General features: G+C 42.0%; 1 protein-coding gene across 5 annotated transcripts; it reads left to right on the top strand.

Annotated features, from left to right (window-relative positions):
- The first annotated feature begins 8,628 nt into the window (after positions 1–8,628).
- Positions 8,629–16,643, top strand: dynlt2b (dynein light chain Tctex-type 2B). Of its 5 annotated transcripts, none has more exons than XM_014149824.2 (5): positions 8,629–8,914; positions 11,477–11,610; positions 14,316–14,385; positions 15,836–15,899; positions 15,983–16,643. In XM_014149824.2, exons 1-5 carry the CDS (start codon positions 8,856–8,858, stop codon positions 16,028–16,030), a joined length of 375 nt encoding a protein of 124 aa, XP_014005299.1. In that variant the 5' UTR covers positions 8,629–8,855; the 3' UTR covers positions 16,031–16,643.
- The last annotated feature ends 972 nt before the right edge of the window (positions 16,644–17,615 follow it).

Genomic DNA, 17,615 nt, shown 5'->3' on the forward strand with positions numbered 1-17,615 from the left:
ATGCTGACAGGAACTAGCTTGAACCCATATGTATGTGCAACTACAAGCACCTCCTGTGAACAAAGGCTTCAAAGGGGTTCTGGGACTTGTGGTGCAGACTTGTGAGTGTCTCAAGCGTGCCAATAAAAGTCAGAATAATGTTTCAGTTAAGAGAAAGTTCACCTTAAAAGAAAAGTAGCCTATGTCAGACATTGTCATACCTCACAACTGTTTTGGAACCAAAGCCAAGCTGGGTCCATGCCACAGCACCTGTGAGCCACTCAAATTGTAAGAAATAAAGAATACAATTATTCCATGACACTTCTGATGTATAAAAATGTATGGCAAGATAAAAAAAAAACATTTGGGGTGAGTGTCACGTCCTGACCCTAGTAAGATGTCATTTTCTATTGTAGAGTAGGTCAGGGCGTGACAAGGGGTGTTTTGGGTGGTTTGTCTATGTTTTCTATTTCTATGTTTTGTTATAGTATTCTATTTCTATGTTGGAAGTTTTTGGGATGATCTCCAATTAGAGGCAGCTGGTTCGCGTTGTCTCTAATTGGAGATCATATTTAAGTTGGGTTTTTTTTCTAGTGTGTTTGTGGGCAGTTGAATTCTGTTTAGTTGTGCTCTGTGTAGACTTCAAGTACCTGACAGAACTGTAAGCTGTTCGTTTTCTCTTTGTTATTTTCTTTAGTGTTCTGAGTTTAATTAAACGTAATTATGAGCACTCAACACGCTGCGCCTTGGTCCCCTCTATACGACAGCCGTTACAGAACTGTCCACCACAATTGGATCAAGCAGCGTGCCTGGGAGGAGATGGATACCTGGTCTATAGAGGAGTGGAAAGAAAGGATAAATTGGACTTGGGGCCAGGTATTGGACAGATATCGACGCCTGCCGGGGAAGAACGAGAGGCAGCCCCCCAAAAAATGTTTTGGGGGGGCACACGGGTAGTTTGGCGGGGTCAGGGGTGAGACCTGAGCCAACTCCCTGTGTTTATCGTGGTGAGCATGTGCCTGCCTCTCGCACTCTCCCTCCAGTGCGCCTCCATAGCCCAGTACGTCCTGTGCCTGCTTCTCGCACTCTCCCTCCAGTGCGCCCCCATAGCCCAGTATGTCCTGTGCCTGCTCCTCGCACTCTCCCTCCAGTGCGCCTCCATAGCCCAGTACGCACTGTGCCAGTTCTGCGCACCCGGTCTCTAGTGCGTCTCCCCAGTCCGGTGAGACCTGTTCCAGCTCCACGAAAGAAGCCTCCAGTGATGATCCATGGCCCGGAGCCTGTAGAGACGATCCACGGCACGAAGCCTCCAGAGACGATCCACGGCACGAAGCCTCCAGTGACGGTCCACGGCCCGGAACCCCCTGAGGCGGCCTGCAGCCCGGAACCCCCTGAGGCGGCCTGCAGCCCGGAACCCCCTGAGGCGGCCTGCAGCCCGGAACCCCCTGAGGCGGCCTGCAGCCCGGAACCCCCTGAGGCGGCCTGCAGCCCGGAACCCCCTGAGGCGGCCTGCAGCCCGGAACCCCCTAAGGTTGGCCTGCAGCCCGGAGCCTCCGGCGATGATCTACAGTCCGGTTCCTCCGACGACGATCCACGGTCTGGTGGTACAGAAGCAGAGGGATCTGCGGGCGGAGCGGGGGTTACGCCCCGAACCGGAGCCGCCTCCGCTGCTGGAGGATCTGCTGGATAGTAAGGTTCTGGGTCTTGCACTATAGCCGCCATAGACAATTGTCACACTCCCAACCCTCCCTTTTTTGTTTTGTGTTTTTGTTTTTTTAGTTGCATTCGGAGTCTGCACCTTTTGGAGGGGGGTACTGTCACGTCCTGACCCTAGTAAGATGTAATTTTCTATAGTAGAGTAGGTCAGGGCGTGTTTTGGGTGGTTTGTCTATGTTTTCTATGTTTTGTTCTAGTATTCTATTTCTATGTTGGAGGTTTTTGGGATGATCTCCAATTAGAGGCAGCTGGTTCACGTTGTCTCTAATTGGAGATCATATTTAAGTTGGGGGTTTTTTCTAGTGTGTTTGTGGGCAGTTGTATTCTGTTTAGTTGTGCTCTGTGTAGACTTCAAGTACCTGACAGAACTGTTAGCTGTTCGTTTTCTCTTTGTTATTTTCTTTAATGTTCTGAGTTTAATTAAACGTAATTATGAGCACTCAACACGCTGCGCCTTGGTCCCTTCTATACGACAGCCGTTACAGTGAGAGTATATATGGTTCACCAGCAACAAATGATGAGGGATTCCTCTGATCATGAAATCAAGAATCAAAACATATATTTTCATGAGTACCATTTGCATAAACAGTAAGTATGACATTAGATGAGGTAATCAGTTGCCAAAACAGCAGTTTGAAGCTTACTGGAGGATGTAGGGGGGTTCTATGAGAATATGTCAGAGAGAGAGAGTTGCCGGTGGTCTACAGTAGTGGAGGAATCAAAACAAAGGGTTTTGTTGTGGTATCTGTGGTCGTTGGGAGGGCGTCCTCTTCAGCTGTTTTTTGTGGTCCTGCTGACATCCTTCTGCTGTGTGAATCCTACCTTCTTCTTGTCACTTTAAACTGAGACCACAATTGTTAACTGACTGACTTATCAGCAGTCTCTTTATCATTTTGGACTGTAACAAATGCACTCGCTGGAAACATACCTACTTTGAAGGTTTATTTTTCACGCCCCGGCTTGAAGTTCCCCCTCAGTGCAGATGGGATCTAGTCTGACTATCCATCCACATCAAACTGACCAAAACAACACTTCCACTATTGTTTCTTCTTCACAAAGAATGTATGTATCCACTGCCTAAAAATATTTGGTATGCTATGCTCTTCTCTTATACCAACACATAGGCCTAAACAACAACACATAGGCCTAAACACCTTTGACATTTGGTTTAGTAGGCCATATTTCACACTCCTCAATGTTTTTAATAATACACTACATCTCATTCCAAAATCATGGGCATTAATATGGAGTTGGTCCCCGCTTTGGGCAGGTAGTGTTCTCCTGGCATCCGCCAAATCCCGATTTGTCTGTCGGACTGCCAGATGGTGAAGCATGATTCATCACTCCATAAAAAAGGTTTCTACTGCTCAAGAGTCCAATGGCGGCGAGGTTTACACCACTCCAGCCAACGCTTGGCATTGCGCATATTGATCTTAGACTTGTGTGAGGCTGCTCGGCTATGGAAACCCACTTCATGAAGCTCCTGACGAACAGTTCTTGTGCTGCTGTTGCTTCCAGAGCCAGTTTAGAACTCGTTAGTGAGTGTTGCCACCGAAGGCAGACGATGTTTACACACTACGTGCTTCAGCACTGGGCGGTCCCTTCTGTGAGCTTGTGAGGCCTACCACTTCGTGGCTGAGCCGTTGTTGCTCCTAGACGTTTCCACTTCAAAATAACAGCACTTACAGTTGACCAGGGAAGATCTAGCAGGACAGAAAGTTGACGAACTGACTTGCTGGAAAGGTGGCACCCTATGACGGTGCCAAATTGAAAGTCACTGAGCTATTCAGTAAGGCCATTCTACTGCCAATGTTTGTCAATGGAGATTGCAGGGCCGTGTGCTCGATTTTATACACCTGTCAGCCACGGGTGTGACTGAAATAGCAGAATCCACTTATTTGAAAGAGTGTCCATAGTACTTTTGTACAGTGTATATTTGAGGTCGGCCGATTTATGATTTTTCAACACCGATACCGATTATTGGAGGACCAAAAAGGACAAAAAAAACCCCGGTACCAATTAATCGGATGATATATATATATATATATATATATATATATATATATATATATACATACACTGCTCAAAAAAATAAAGGGAACACTTAAACAACACAATGTAACTCCAAGTCAATCACACTTCTGTAAAATCAAACTGTCCACTTAGGAAGCAACACTGATTGACAATACATTTCACATGCTGTTGTTCAAATGGAATAGACAACAGGTGGAAATTATAGGCAATTAGCAAGACACCACCAATAAAGGAGTGGTTCTGCAGGTGGGGACCACAGACCACTTCTCAGTTCCTATGCTTCCTGGCTGATGTTTTGGTCACTTTTGAATGCTGGCGGTGCTTTCACTCTAGTGGTAGCATGAGACGGAGTCTACAACCCACACAAGTGGCTCAGGTAGTGCAGCTCATCCAGGATGGCAAATCAATGCGAGCTGTGGCAAGAAGGTTTGCTGTGTCTGTCAGTAGTGTCCAGAGCATGGAGGCGCTACCAGGAAACAGGCCAGTACATCAGGAGACGTGGAGGAGGCTGTAGGAGGGCAACAACCCAGCAGCAGGACCGCTACCTCCGCTTTTGTGCAAGGAGGAGCAGGAGGAGCACTGCCAGAGCCCTGCAAAATGACCTCCAGCAGGCCACAAATGTGCATGTGTCTGCTCAAACGGTCAGAAACAGACTCCATGAGGGTGGTATGAGGGCCCGACGTCCACAGGTGGGGGTTGTGCTTACAGCCCAACACCGTGCAGGACGTTTGGCATTTGCCAGAGAACACCAAGATTGGCAAATTCGCCACTGGCGCCCTGTGCACTTCACAGATGAAAGCAGGTTCACACTGAGCACGTGACAGACGTGACAGAGTCTGAAAACGCCGTGGAGAACGTTCTGCTGCCTGCAACATCCTCCAGCATGACCGGTTTGGCAGTGGGTCAGTCATGGTGTGGGGTGGCATTTCTTTGGGGGGCCGCACAGCTCTCCATGTGCTCGCCAGAGGTAGCCTGACTGCCATTAGGTACCGAGATGAGATCCTCAGACCCCTTGTGAGACCATATGCTGGTGCGGTTGGCCTTGGGTTCCTCCTAATGCAAGACCTCATGTGGCTGGAGTGTGTCAGCAGTTCCCGCAAGAGGAAGGCATTGATGCTATGGACTGGCCCGCCCGTTCCCCAGACCTGAATCCAATTGAGCACATCTGGGACATCATGTCTCGCTCCATCCACCAACGCCACATTGCACCACAGACTGTCCAGGAGTTGGCGGATGCTTTAGTCCAGGTCTGGGAGGAGATCCCTCAGGAGACCATCCGCCACCTCATCAGGAGCATGCCCAGGCATTGTAGGGAGGTCATACAGGCAGGTGGAGGCCACACACACTACTGAGCCTCATTTTGACTTGTTTTAAAGACATTACATCAAAGTTGGATCAGCCTGTAGTGTGGTTTTCCACTTTCATTTTGAGTGTGACTCCAAATCCAGACCTCCATGGGTTGATAAATTGGATTTCCATTGATTATTTTTGTGTGATTTTGTTGTCAGCACATTCAACTATGTAAAGAAAAAAGTATTTAATAAGATTATTTCATTCATTCAGATCTAGGATGTGTTATTTTAGTGTTCCCTTTATTTTTTGAGCAGTATATATATACACACAGTTGAAGTTGGAAGTTTACATGCACCTTAGCCAAATATTAAACTCAGTTTTTCACATTTTCTGACATTTAATCTTAGTAAAAATTCCCTGGCTTAGGTCAGTTAGGATCACCACTTTATTTTAAGAATGTGAAATGTCAGAATAATAGTAGAGAGAATGATTTATTTCAGCTTTGATTTCTTTCATCACATTCCCTGTGGGTCAGAAGTTTACATACACTCACTTAGTATTTGGTAGCATTGCCTTTAAATTGCTTAACTTGGGTCAAACGTTTCGGGTAGCCTTCCACAAGCTTCCCACAAAAAGTTGGGTGAATTTTGGCCCATTCCTCCTGACAGAGCAGCTGTAACTGAGTCAGGTTTGTAGGCCTCCTTGCTCGCACACACTTTTTCAGTTCTGCCCACAAATTTTCAATGGGATTGAGGTCAGGGCTTTGTGATGGCCACTCCAATACCTTGACTTTGTTGTCCTTAAGCCATTTTGCCACAACTTTTGAATTATGCTTTGGGTCATTGTCCATTTGGAAGACCCGTTTGCGACCAAGCTTTAACTTCCTGACTGACGTCTTGAGATGTTGCTTCAATATATCCACATAATTTTCTTTCCTCATGATGCCGTCTATTTTGTGAAGTGCACCAGTCCCTCCTGCATCAAAGCACCCCCACAACATGATGCTGCCACTCCCGTGATTCACGGTTGGGATGGTGTGTTTTGGCTTGCAAGCCTCCCCCTTTTCCTCCAAACATAACGATGGTCATTATGGCCAAACAGTTCTATTTTTGTTTCATCAGACCAGAGGACATTTCTCCAAAAAGTACGATCTATGTCCCCATGTGCAGTTGCAAACTGTAGTGTGACTTTCTTTGGCGGTTTTGGAGCAGTGCATTAGCTAACCTGTTCAGTTTACATACAGCATGGTATATAGCTCGATATCTGTCAGTCAGTCACAGCTGGCTGAATTGTTTCTAGTTCTGCTACGTCGACAGTACCTAGCTAGCTAGCTAACTACTTTGCCACTTTGGACAGCTTATCCTTGGACACGGTGGTGGAAGCGTTGCTTAGAGCCCATTTGCTATTAAATGACCAATGGGGTGAGGCGTGGGTCCTGATGGTCTCATAGTGCGTTTCAGTTCTTATTTGAGCAACGACGACCTTTGGGACTGGTAGTGACATCTCAGGACTTCATGCCCTCTTCTATTTCAATTCAATTTAAGAGCTTTTGGCATGGGAAACACATGTTAACATTGCCAAAGCAAGTGAACTCTATAATAAACACTTAGTGAAATAAACAATAAAAATGTTACAGTAAACATTACACTTACAAAAGTTCCAAAAGAATAAAGACATTTCAAATGTCATATTATGTCTATATATAGTGTTGTAATGATGTGCAAATAGTACAAAAGGGAAAATAAATAAACATAAATATTGGTTGTATTTACAATGGTGTTTGTTCTTCACTGGTTGCCATTTTCTTGTGGCAACAGGTCACAAATCTTGCTGCTGTGATTGCACACTGTGGTATTTCCTATTTCCTGTGGCTCAGTTGGTAGAGCATGGTGTGTGCAACGCCAGGATTGTGGGTTCAATTCCCACGGGGGGCCTGTACAAAACAAATAATTTTAAAAAATGCATGAAATGAAAATGAAATGTATGTAAGTCGCTCTGGATAATGTAGTTATAGTTATTCATCATAGTAATAATATCATTAAAGGTAAATATGTAATAAAATATGTAAGAGTTGATAATGCAATAGACTGTTGTTGACTCGTGTCCTGTAGCAATGTATAACATTAATTAGTTTATCTAACTCTAACTCTGGATAAGAATGTCTGCTAAATAAACTAAAATAGATATGTGAATATATCAAAATTGGTTTTGTTTTTGAATTCTTTGTGGTTCTGTGTAATCTGAGAGAAATATGTGTCTCTAATATGGTCATACATTTGGCTAGAAAGTGCAGCTCAGTTTCCACCTCATTTTGTGGGCAGTGTGCACATAGCCTGTCTTCTCTTGAGAGTCAGGTCTGCTTTCAGCGGCCTTTCTCAATAGCAAGGCTGTACATAGTCAAATATTTCCTTAATTTTGAGTCAGTCACAGTGGTCAGGTATTCTAAACCAAGTTTGTATCCTATTTCCAACCTGTACCCTTATCCTAAACCAGGTTCATATCCTCTACCCAGGTATTCTGCTTCCAAATATTGGAGAATATGCCAGAGTTGAGGATGATGTTAAAGAGTTTAACTATAGCCAATTGGAATTTGTGGTCTGTATATTTTATCATTTAATTTAGGATACCATCAACCCCACTGGTTTTTTAGGGTTGGAGGGTTTTTATTTTGTCCTGTAGTTTATTCAATGTAATTGGAGAATCCAGTGGGTTCTGGTAGTCTTTAATAGTTGATTCTATTTGATCATGTATATGTTTTTGATGTTTGTTCTTTGTTATAGAGCCAAAAAGTTGGAGAAGTGGTTTACCCATACAGCTTCGGTTTTGGATAGATAACTCTTCGTGTTGTTGTTTGTTTAGAGTTTTCCAATCTCTTCTCAATGTATCGGTCTGGTGAAGGTCAGGTTTACCAAGGTACAAGTGGGACAGGGTGGTTCTCCATTTTTTCTTCCTCAGTTTGATTTGATTAAAACAAACTTTTATGGAATTAAAATGTAAAGAATTAAAGTAAAAATAAATAAATACAAATTATAATAAAAGGAGGAGGGGTTGGGTAGAGGATATGAACCTGGTTTAGGGTAAGGGTTTACATTTAAAGGGAAGGGTTGTGAATAGGATACAAACCTGGTTTAAGGTAAAGGAACTTGGGTTGGGGGAAGGGGTAAATAACTTTATTAAAAATAGAAAGTAGGGGATGGAAACTTGTTGTTTAGGATACTAAAGAACAAGTTATTTCAGTCTCATCATGACCTTTATTACCCATCCCCCCTAACCTCGCCTCCATGTCAAAACTACCAATCCTAAATTGAGAGAAAAGATGATTTGAAGGTGAAAAAAAGAACAAGAACCTTGTGAAAATAAGTTGTTTGACCAAAGAAAGATTGGATGCAAATATCAACTGAATTGTTTCAACATTTTTCATACAATTGAAATCACATTTTTTGTAAAAAAAATAAAATCTCCCAATGTGCATTACTTCACAGTCGATTACAATATAAATACTATTACTTACGTATTTTTTTCTTTTTGGCTGATTATTTTGACCTCAAATTGGCTCTTGGAAGATGTTGTAACAACGTTCAACATTTGAAGTCTTGAACGAGACTTCAAATGTTGAACGTTGTTACGACAACATCTTCCAAGTTCCAACAATCGTTGAGAGAAGGATACGCTTGGTTCGATACACTTCCGGAAGCGGAAATGTTGTTATGGTAACATAAGCAAACGTTTAATCTGTCCTCTTGAGGCTTTATCTCAAGCTCCATGTTTTTATGTATTATTTGCTAAATTAGTTTTCTTACCATCCAACGCACCATAATACATACGCAGTTAAAATGGAGGGAGCAGATACCGGAGGAAATACTTACCTCATTAGACCGAATTATCATCACAAGTAAGTTGCCACACTCAATGCTAGCGGTAAAGTTAGCTAGCTAACGTTAGCTATTCAAGAGAGTAAGAGGCAAAGTGAGAGGTTTTACTGCGCCCACGAAAATAATTTGGATGGTCGTTGGAGGTTCGAAGGAGTACGGTAGTAGTGGTTGGGAGGAAATGGCGACTGCTTGAATCTGAAAGTGTCCAAAAGTGAAGTGTGTGACAATGAATGTAAAATAGTGAAATCAAAGAATGGAACAAAACGAGAAAAAGTTGTGGTAGAAGACAAGGACCGGTCCAATAATGCACTGCGTTAGGAGATTCATTTGGGAACTCCATTTGTAATATAACGTTATAGGACTGAAGAAATGTGGGTTGAATCAAGGTGACTAGAAGCGGCCGAGTTTTGGTTAATTGTGTTGATGAAGAACCGAAGAAGTGTGCACTGGACCTGGTTAAGCTGTCCACGTCAGAAGTAACATGTATTGATCTTCGGAGTAGGGCGCCTGCCAAATGAGTTATAGCTGGAGTCTCGTTGGATATAGATGACGAATACATTAGTCAGAAAATCCGAGGAGTGGTCAGTGTACGTCGCCTGACCAGTATGGTAAATAGAAGGAAGGAGAAAAGCCTATCGATGTTATTGTTGTTTGAGGAGGGTGGATATAATTTGTGGAACGTTCCAAAAGGAATCTGTTCCAAAAACTTTGTAAACGACAAGGTTGTCAACAAACAACGCATACAAAGTTGTATAGCGGCAGAATAAGATACCAGGTAGGGAGTCGGCTATTTAATTAAGGTTTTCACTCACCACTTTTATTCTGGAATATGTCTGCCCTCACTCTGGTAGCCTATGGACAAACATTAAGAATAAGCTACGTGGTAAATTGATGCCTATTCGTCAGCTAGTTGAATTGATCATGCTACTTTGTATGCATTGTTTCTTAGCATTCTTGTACTTTACGAAGTTTTTGGAACAGATTCCTGTTGGAACGTTCCACAAAGTATACCCACCGTTTGAGGAGACCTCTACCTAATGAGAGGTATGCAGTGAGAGCATTTGTGTCCAAACATTACAATGCGGGAATTGTAAAGGATATGGTCACGTGTCAAATGTTTTCAGACAGGAGAAGTATAGTATTGAAGAATCTGTCAATGGGAAAACATTGCAACTGTGGTGGGATCATACTCTGGACTTCCTTCTCTGAGTATCCTGTTAGGGTGAAGGAGGTTGAGGTGTCAGGGCTATACAGCAGATCTCTTATGTGGAGGCGGTGAAGAGAGTCGAAGGAGCAAGAGGCAATAGTGTTGAAGATATGGTGGTGGATGTATTGCAACCAGTTGTTTTAAGTCAATTGGGTGATCTGGATTCACTCATTGTGAAGAGTTTATCCACAGTGATTAATTGTACAGCACAATTGTCAAAGAAGTCCAAGAAGCTGGACATGATTATATCTGCAGCCGAGAAGTTTTTGGGGCTCCAAGACTAAACGACAGAAGCACTGCAAGGACTATTGTTGCTAGGAAATGTTCTGCCCTCACAGGAGTCCATTGAGCCTTTGTAGGGACCTGATTTTATTTGTATACATTTTTTTATTTTTTATTGTTAATCTGTTTTTTGATAGTTTGTATGATATTAGATTTTTTTTAAACTTACATCATTTCCTTTTTTGGGATCCTTATTATTCACCCACACAGTAGGTGGTGGAATGCACTTTGTCAGCTCCAGTAATGGAACCAGCGACCGTTCGGCTCTAATCTCTAGGCTACCTGCTACTCTAAAATAATTTGATGAAGAGTCACCTTTTTCTTTGGCGGTCAATGAGAGCGTGTCAAAATAGGTCACCAAAAACACTGAATTGCTAATTCAGTACATGAGGCTTATTTTATCAAATAGAAGTTTGGTAATGGTTAGGTTGTTACTGAGATAAGTGGATGCACGTGGCATTTCGGCAACTTACCCCAAAAACGACTTTGTATTGGAGTTGTTCCTGTTGTCATAGAGATCTGATAGATGACTCATCATGGATATAACCCGTTTTAGCATCGCCATTGAGGGCTTCCACCATTTTAAAGTAGTCAACTGTGTGGGGATTCATGAGTTGGGAGCAATCAGCCAATGAATTAGAATACAATTGACTACTTTAAAATGGCGATAGCCTTAATGGTGCTGCCCATACTGTCACAGACGCTATAATGGTACAGCTACACAGATGATTCCTCTATCTATGCCTATGGCCTGCAGTTTACATGCGTATCTGCCCTCTCATTGGCTAGAATTGTCCTATCGGATCTCGCCTCCCACCTGCCTTCCATATTTGAGTACATATTTCACATTGTTAGAGCAGTCACTCAAATATCTTGCCAATATAATATACAGTCTTTAGCTATGCTGCTGCACCAGTCAACGTTCAAGACATTTTGTTGCACAATTTACTGTTATGTAGACTAGATATATAGCTAGCTATGAAACAAAATTAGTTGGCTATCTAATATCTAGCTAGCTAACGTTAGTTAGCAGGGCAGCCTGGTGTGTCTCTCTGTCTTTCCCTCTCTATCTATCATTTTGTTTTTATTTCAGGTTCAAAGCAGCTGTTGTGAAGGAATGCATTCGTGATATCCTGAGAGAACAACTGTCTGGGGTGCAGTATGATCCGGATGAGGTCGGCGTTCTGTCCCGTTCATTAGCAGATTGCATAAAGGACAAACTAAAGGGTGAGAAACTACTCAGCCGTTACAAAGCCTCTAACTGCGGCTGACGTTGTGAAGCAACTCTTATCCTAATAAGATTAGTAAATGTATAGTAATGAGTGTCTTTGTCTCTCTCACCCCTCCCAACTCAATCTTAAATAACTTATAGATCTGTCTATAAACCTGGGCGTCAGTGAGGATTTCCTGCGGTGGACAACTTGTTACAGCTGTTAAGTCATTGATAATATTCTGCCACATTTTTTTGCCGTCTATTTTGCCATTATTTTAAGATATAAGGGGAAAACATGGCTACATTTAATACAATTCACGAGTTGATTTAGAAACTATGTTTAACCCTTTCTCATGGTTGGTGTCTTGACAGATTTGTCCAAAATCGTTTGACATTAAACACAACTTTTCTTACCTTGCATTTATAGCAGTGTTGTTTGGCCTTAAACCATATATTAAGCATGCATCAGTTTAAAAGAAGTCCTGGATGCTTTGCTATCAGTAGACAACAAGAAATCCATAGGGGCCGACAAATTGGATCCTGGTCTGCTTAAATGTGCAGCGGCCATTGTTGGCTCAATAACGCACGTTTTAGTTTGACCATTGTTATCAGGAAATATGGCAAAAGTATGGAAATCAGCTCTTGTGCTGCCGCTCTGTAAGGACGGGGAAAGTAGTGATCTCAATAACTATCACCCCATTCCAAGGCTTCCTTGTCTATGATTCTAGAATCCTTGGTAAATGTACAGCTATTTTTCTTTCATTCTGACTAATGTATTATGAATATAAATCAATCAGGGTTTAGTCCTGGACATAGTACTATTACAACAACCACTACAGTCAGGGTTTAGTCCTGGACATAGTACTATTACAACAACCACTACAGTCAGGGTTTAGTCCTGGATATAGTACTATTACAACAACCACTACAGTCAGGGTTTAGTCCTGGACATAGTACTATTACAACAACCACTACAGTCAGGGTTTAGTCCTGGACATAGTACTATTACAGCAACCACTACAGTCAGGGTTTAGTCCTGGACATAGTACTATTACAACAACCACTACAGTCAGGGTTTAGTCCTGGGCATTAGTACTATTACAACAACCACTACAGTCAGGGTTTAGTCCTGGACATAGTACTATTACAACTACCACTACAGTTGTCAATGAACTTGTCAATGCTTTAGACACTAAATTAAATGTCCTGCTTTGTTTGTGGACTTGTCAAAAGCTTTTGACACAGTTGATCATGCCATTTTATTGAATAAGTTGTCCTCGATAGACCTGAGCTCTGACACCTGTTCATGGTTTCATGATTATCTTGGTGACAGAACTCAGACCATCGTGATTGATGGTGTTAAGTCTAGAAGTACATAAAGGTCTACCGCAGGGGTCGATTTTGGGACCTATTCACTATTTATATAAACACCGTTGGTCTATCTGCGAAAAATAGTAAACTTCATCTATATTTGGATGATACTATTATGTATGCTGTTACCCTGACTGTTGATCTGGCTTTGTCAAAACTACAGTCAAATGTTATATCTATGCAGAAATCCCTTGCTGATTTTTAAAACTTGTGCTTAGTATGGGCAAAACGAAATACATGTTGTTTTTAAACTACATGTTCACTCATTAGATGGTTCTCCAATCGAACGTGTTCCCGAATATAAATACTTAGGCTTTTGGATTGATATGGATTTGACGTTTAAAAAACATATATAGATGAGCTGGTTGAGAAGCTAAGATTTAAAGTTGTCTTTTTCTACAGAAACAGATGGTGCCTTTCTCTAAGCAGTAGGAAGCAGATTATTCAGTCAACCTTTTTTTTTTATCTGTTCTTGATTATTGTGATATTATTTATCGAAGTGCAGCTGCTACTACAATTAAACCTTTGGATGCCATCTCCCATAGTGGCCGTAATTTTGTTACATGTGACAGTTTTGATACTCATCACTGTATCCTGTATCAAAAGGTTGGTTGGACTTCACTAAAAACCCATAGATCTCTACATTACTTTCTTTTTGTTTACAAGGCCCTTCATAAACTTCCGTCTTATCTAACTTTGTTGTTTGAAGTATAGACACCTGAGTTTCCTAACCTGTTCACAGGATTAGTTAACTATTGAGGTTCCTAACCTGTTCACAGGATTGGTTAACTATTGAGGTTCCTAACCCGTTCACAGGATTGGTTAACTATTGAGGTTCCTAACCCGTTCACAGGATTGGTTAACTGTTGAGGTTCCTAACCCGTTCACAGGATTGGTTAACTGCTGTTCACAGGATTAGTTAACTGTTGAGGTTCCTAACCCGTTCACAGGATTAGTTAACTGTTGAGGTTCCTAACCCGTTCACAGGATTAGTTAACTGTTGAGGTTCCTAACCCGTTCACAGGATTGGTTAACTGTTGAGGTTCCTAGGGTCTCCACAGAGCTAGGTAAATCTGCTTTTAGTTTTAATGCACAGTGTTGCTAGAACAAAATTCAAAATACATTTAATGTTGATGGTCTGGTGCCTTTCCACATTTGGAAAAGAGATCTAGGTCTCAATATGTTTTCCCTGTCAAAATAAAGGTTAATTAAAAACACAAAATAATTTGACATTGAACTTGGACCCGGTAAGAATCCTGTATCTTGCTGTTATTTTTTATTTATTTTTCTCAATTTACCTTGTAACAAATACAGTTAATGATAATGGTCTCTCTCTCTCCAATGACAGATGTGGGCTTTGATCGATACAAGCTGGTGGTACAAGTGGTAATTGGAGAGCAGCGAGGAGAAGGTGTCAAGTGAGTGAACGGTCACTAGCTCCTATACCGTTTAGATAATATGCACGGAGGATGTGGCACTAGCTCCTATACCGTTTAGATAATATGCACGGAGGATGTGGCACTAGCTCCTATACCGTTTAGATAATATGCACGGAGGATGTGTCACTAGCTCCTATACCGTTTAGATAATATGCACGGAGGATGTGGCACTAGCTCCTATACCGTTTAGATAATATGCACGGAGGATGTGGCACTAGCTCCTATACCGTTTAGATAATATGCACGGAGGATGTGTCACTAGCTCCTATACCGTTTAGATAATATGCACGGAGGATGTGGCACTAGCTCCTATACCGTTTAGATAATATGCACGGAGGATGTGGCACTAGCTCCTATACCGTTTAGATAATATGCACGGAGGATGTGTCACTAGCTCCTATAGCGTTTAGATAATATGCACGGAGGATGTGTCACTAGCTCCTATACCGTTTAGATAATATGCACGGAGGATGTGTCACTAGCTCCTATACCGTTTAGATAATATGCACGGAGGATGTGGCATTAGCTCCTATACCATTTAGATAATATGCACGGAGGATGTGGCACTAGCTCCTATACCGTTTAGATAATATGCACGGAGGATGTGGCACTAGCTCCTATACCGTTTAGATAATATGCACGGAGGATGTGGCACTAGCTCCTATACCGTTTAGATAATATGCACGGAGGATGTGGCACTAGCTCCTATACCGTTTACATAATATGCACGGAGGATGTGGCACTAGCTCCTATACCGTTTACATAATATGCACGGAGGATGTGGCACTAGCTCCTATACCGTTTAGATAATATGCACGGAGGATGTGGCACTAGCTCCTATACCGTTTAGATAATATGCACGGAGGATGTGTCACTAGCTCCTATACCGTTTAGATAATATGCACGGAGGATGTGTCACTAGCTCCTATACCGTTTAGATAATATGCACGGAGGATGTGGCACTAGCTCCTATACCGTTTAGATAATATGCACGGAGGATGTGGCACTAGCTCCTATACCGTTTACATAATATGCACGGAGGATGTCTGTTTTCCTTTCTCCTAAGCTACTATTTGTGTGCCCAATTTCAAGGCCATCTCTGACCATCTTTTTAGTTCACAAGTCTTATGGACCCCACTTATCCTCATAGAGTCATTGTTGAGCACTAGAGTGAACAAAGGTACCCTAAAGCTTTTAGTTGTAATGGAAGGGGTGAACCCTTACAGGCTAAAACATAACTAGACTGTAAGGGACTATGCTCTGTGTCCTGTACCTTTTTATCGGGGAGCGTGCATGACACCTAGTGGTGGCTTTAATGTCAAAATGCATTATGTTGGTCTCTGTGGTTGTTGTATTGTGATTTCCAAAGCTTCTTTCTTTGTGTTAAAGTTCATTAAAAGGATCTGATGACTTCTTCCTGTCTCACCAGGATGGCTGCCAGGTGTTTCTGGGATGCTGACACAGACAGCTACGCTCAGGACATTTTCATGAATGTAAGCATTTTATCTTCCAGTCTGTTATGAGGAATTGTAATTTTTTTGATAGTCCGTGATAATTACTATTTTCCTTCCTCTAGGACAGTTTGTTCTGTGTGGCGGCTGCTTTTGGCAGTTATTTCTACTGAGGACAAAAGAAGATGGGAAGATGTTGCAATAGCTTTGCTATTTTTAAAAGCACTTTTGCAGTCATGACTTCAGTAATTGCATAATTACTTTGACACAAGAACTTTAAAATGAGAGTGCTCCACATAAAACATCCACAAAGACAGAAAAAGGTCCACAAAGCATCTCCGAGAAGAAGTGATGATCCGGGATCGGTTTAACCTTTTTAGATCATAGTGAATAGGATTACATGGGCAGATCCTAGATCAGAACTTCTACACTGAGATGCTTTGTGGATTCTAGCCATGAACTTGCCCTTTCCCCGGAGAAGATGCACTGTGCAATCTCTGTTGTGTTTTTTTTTTGTAAGTAGCAGCAAATTACAGTTAAATACTCTGACAGAAAGAGGACTGTGGCCATGCTTCACTGCAACGAGACAGGCACTGTTTTATTCATACTAATGTCAGGTCAACCTGACAATAAAACATGCATAACCTACACACAGACTGTAGCTGTAACATGGTGTTAAATTCTGTCTACCAATGTTTTCTTTCTAATCTATGTCATTTTACATCAATCAACCTTATTGCTATTTGTATACAAGATTAGTTTATTAAATTTAATTCATTTCAAATATATTGGCTATTCGACTTGTCATTGGGTACTGTAATTGACTCTCCAATTTTATACAGACGTCCTTGCTAATGAGGAAGGCACAAATGAGCAATTGTTAACTTCCTATCTTGTAGCCATAGATGCATGCACTTTATGTAGCTAGGTTTACAGTTATCCAGCTAGTTCCCCAGTGAAAATGTTCTGTGGTAATTACCTGGAAGCGTACTTTGCAGCTGGGTCCTCAGTACACTTTCGACTTTGAATTATTGTCTCTCTCTCACCACTCAGATGTGTGGCTCAGTTGGTAGAGCACAGTTCTTGCAAGACCAGGATTGTGGGTTCGATTCCCACGGGAGACCAGTATAGGAAAAAAACATTTATCCACTCACTACTGAAAGTCACTCTAGAGAAGAGCATCTGCTAAATGTCTCAAATGTAGTAACACAGGTGAGTTGCTCTTATCTTTCGGTAAACCCTAGATACTGCATGAAAAGCCCATGAGGCCGTTTCTGAGATACTGGCACCGGTGATCATACCATGCTCAAAGTTGCTTAGGTCAGTCGTTTTGTCCATTCTAACGTTCAATCGAACAGTAACTGAATGCCTCAATGCCTGTCTGCTTGCTTTATATAGCAAGCCACGGCCACGTGACTCACTGTAGGAGCGAACCATTTTCGTGGTGGTGTACCTAATAAACTGTATAGTAGCTTCACATCTAGAAACCACCGTTGAAACGATTAGGTTATGTGTTTGGGCTCTTTTTAACCCATCCCAAATATGTTTGTTTTTTTCGCCCGTTCTTTACAAGATTAAGTATTTGTGTTGGTTGTGAATGAGGTGGTGGAGTGATGCATTGGAACACCTGACTTTAAAGGAGACCGGTGTGTCAGGTGTGGGAAGTGCACCAATGGAAACGTATAAACACAAAGTGGCACATACACGGGTTGGTTGTTTAGCAACACAACCTATGCATGCACAACTATGGGGCAAAAC

This window comes from Salmo salar, chromosome ssa16 (assembly GCF_905237065.1).
Source record: "Salmo salar chromosome ssa16, Ssal_v3.1, whole genome shotgun sequence".
In the NCBI taxonomy this organism is placed as follows: domain Eukaryota; kingdom Metazoa; phylum Chordata; class Actinopteri; order Salmoniformes; family Salmonidae; genus Salmo; species Salmo salar.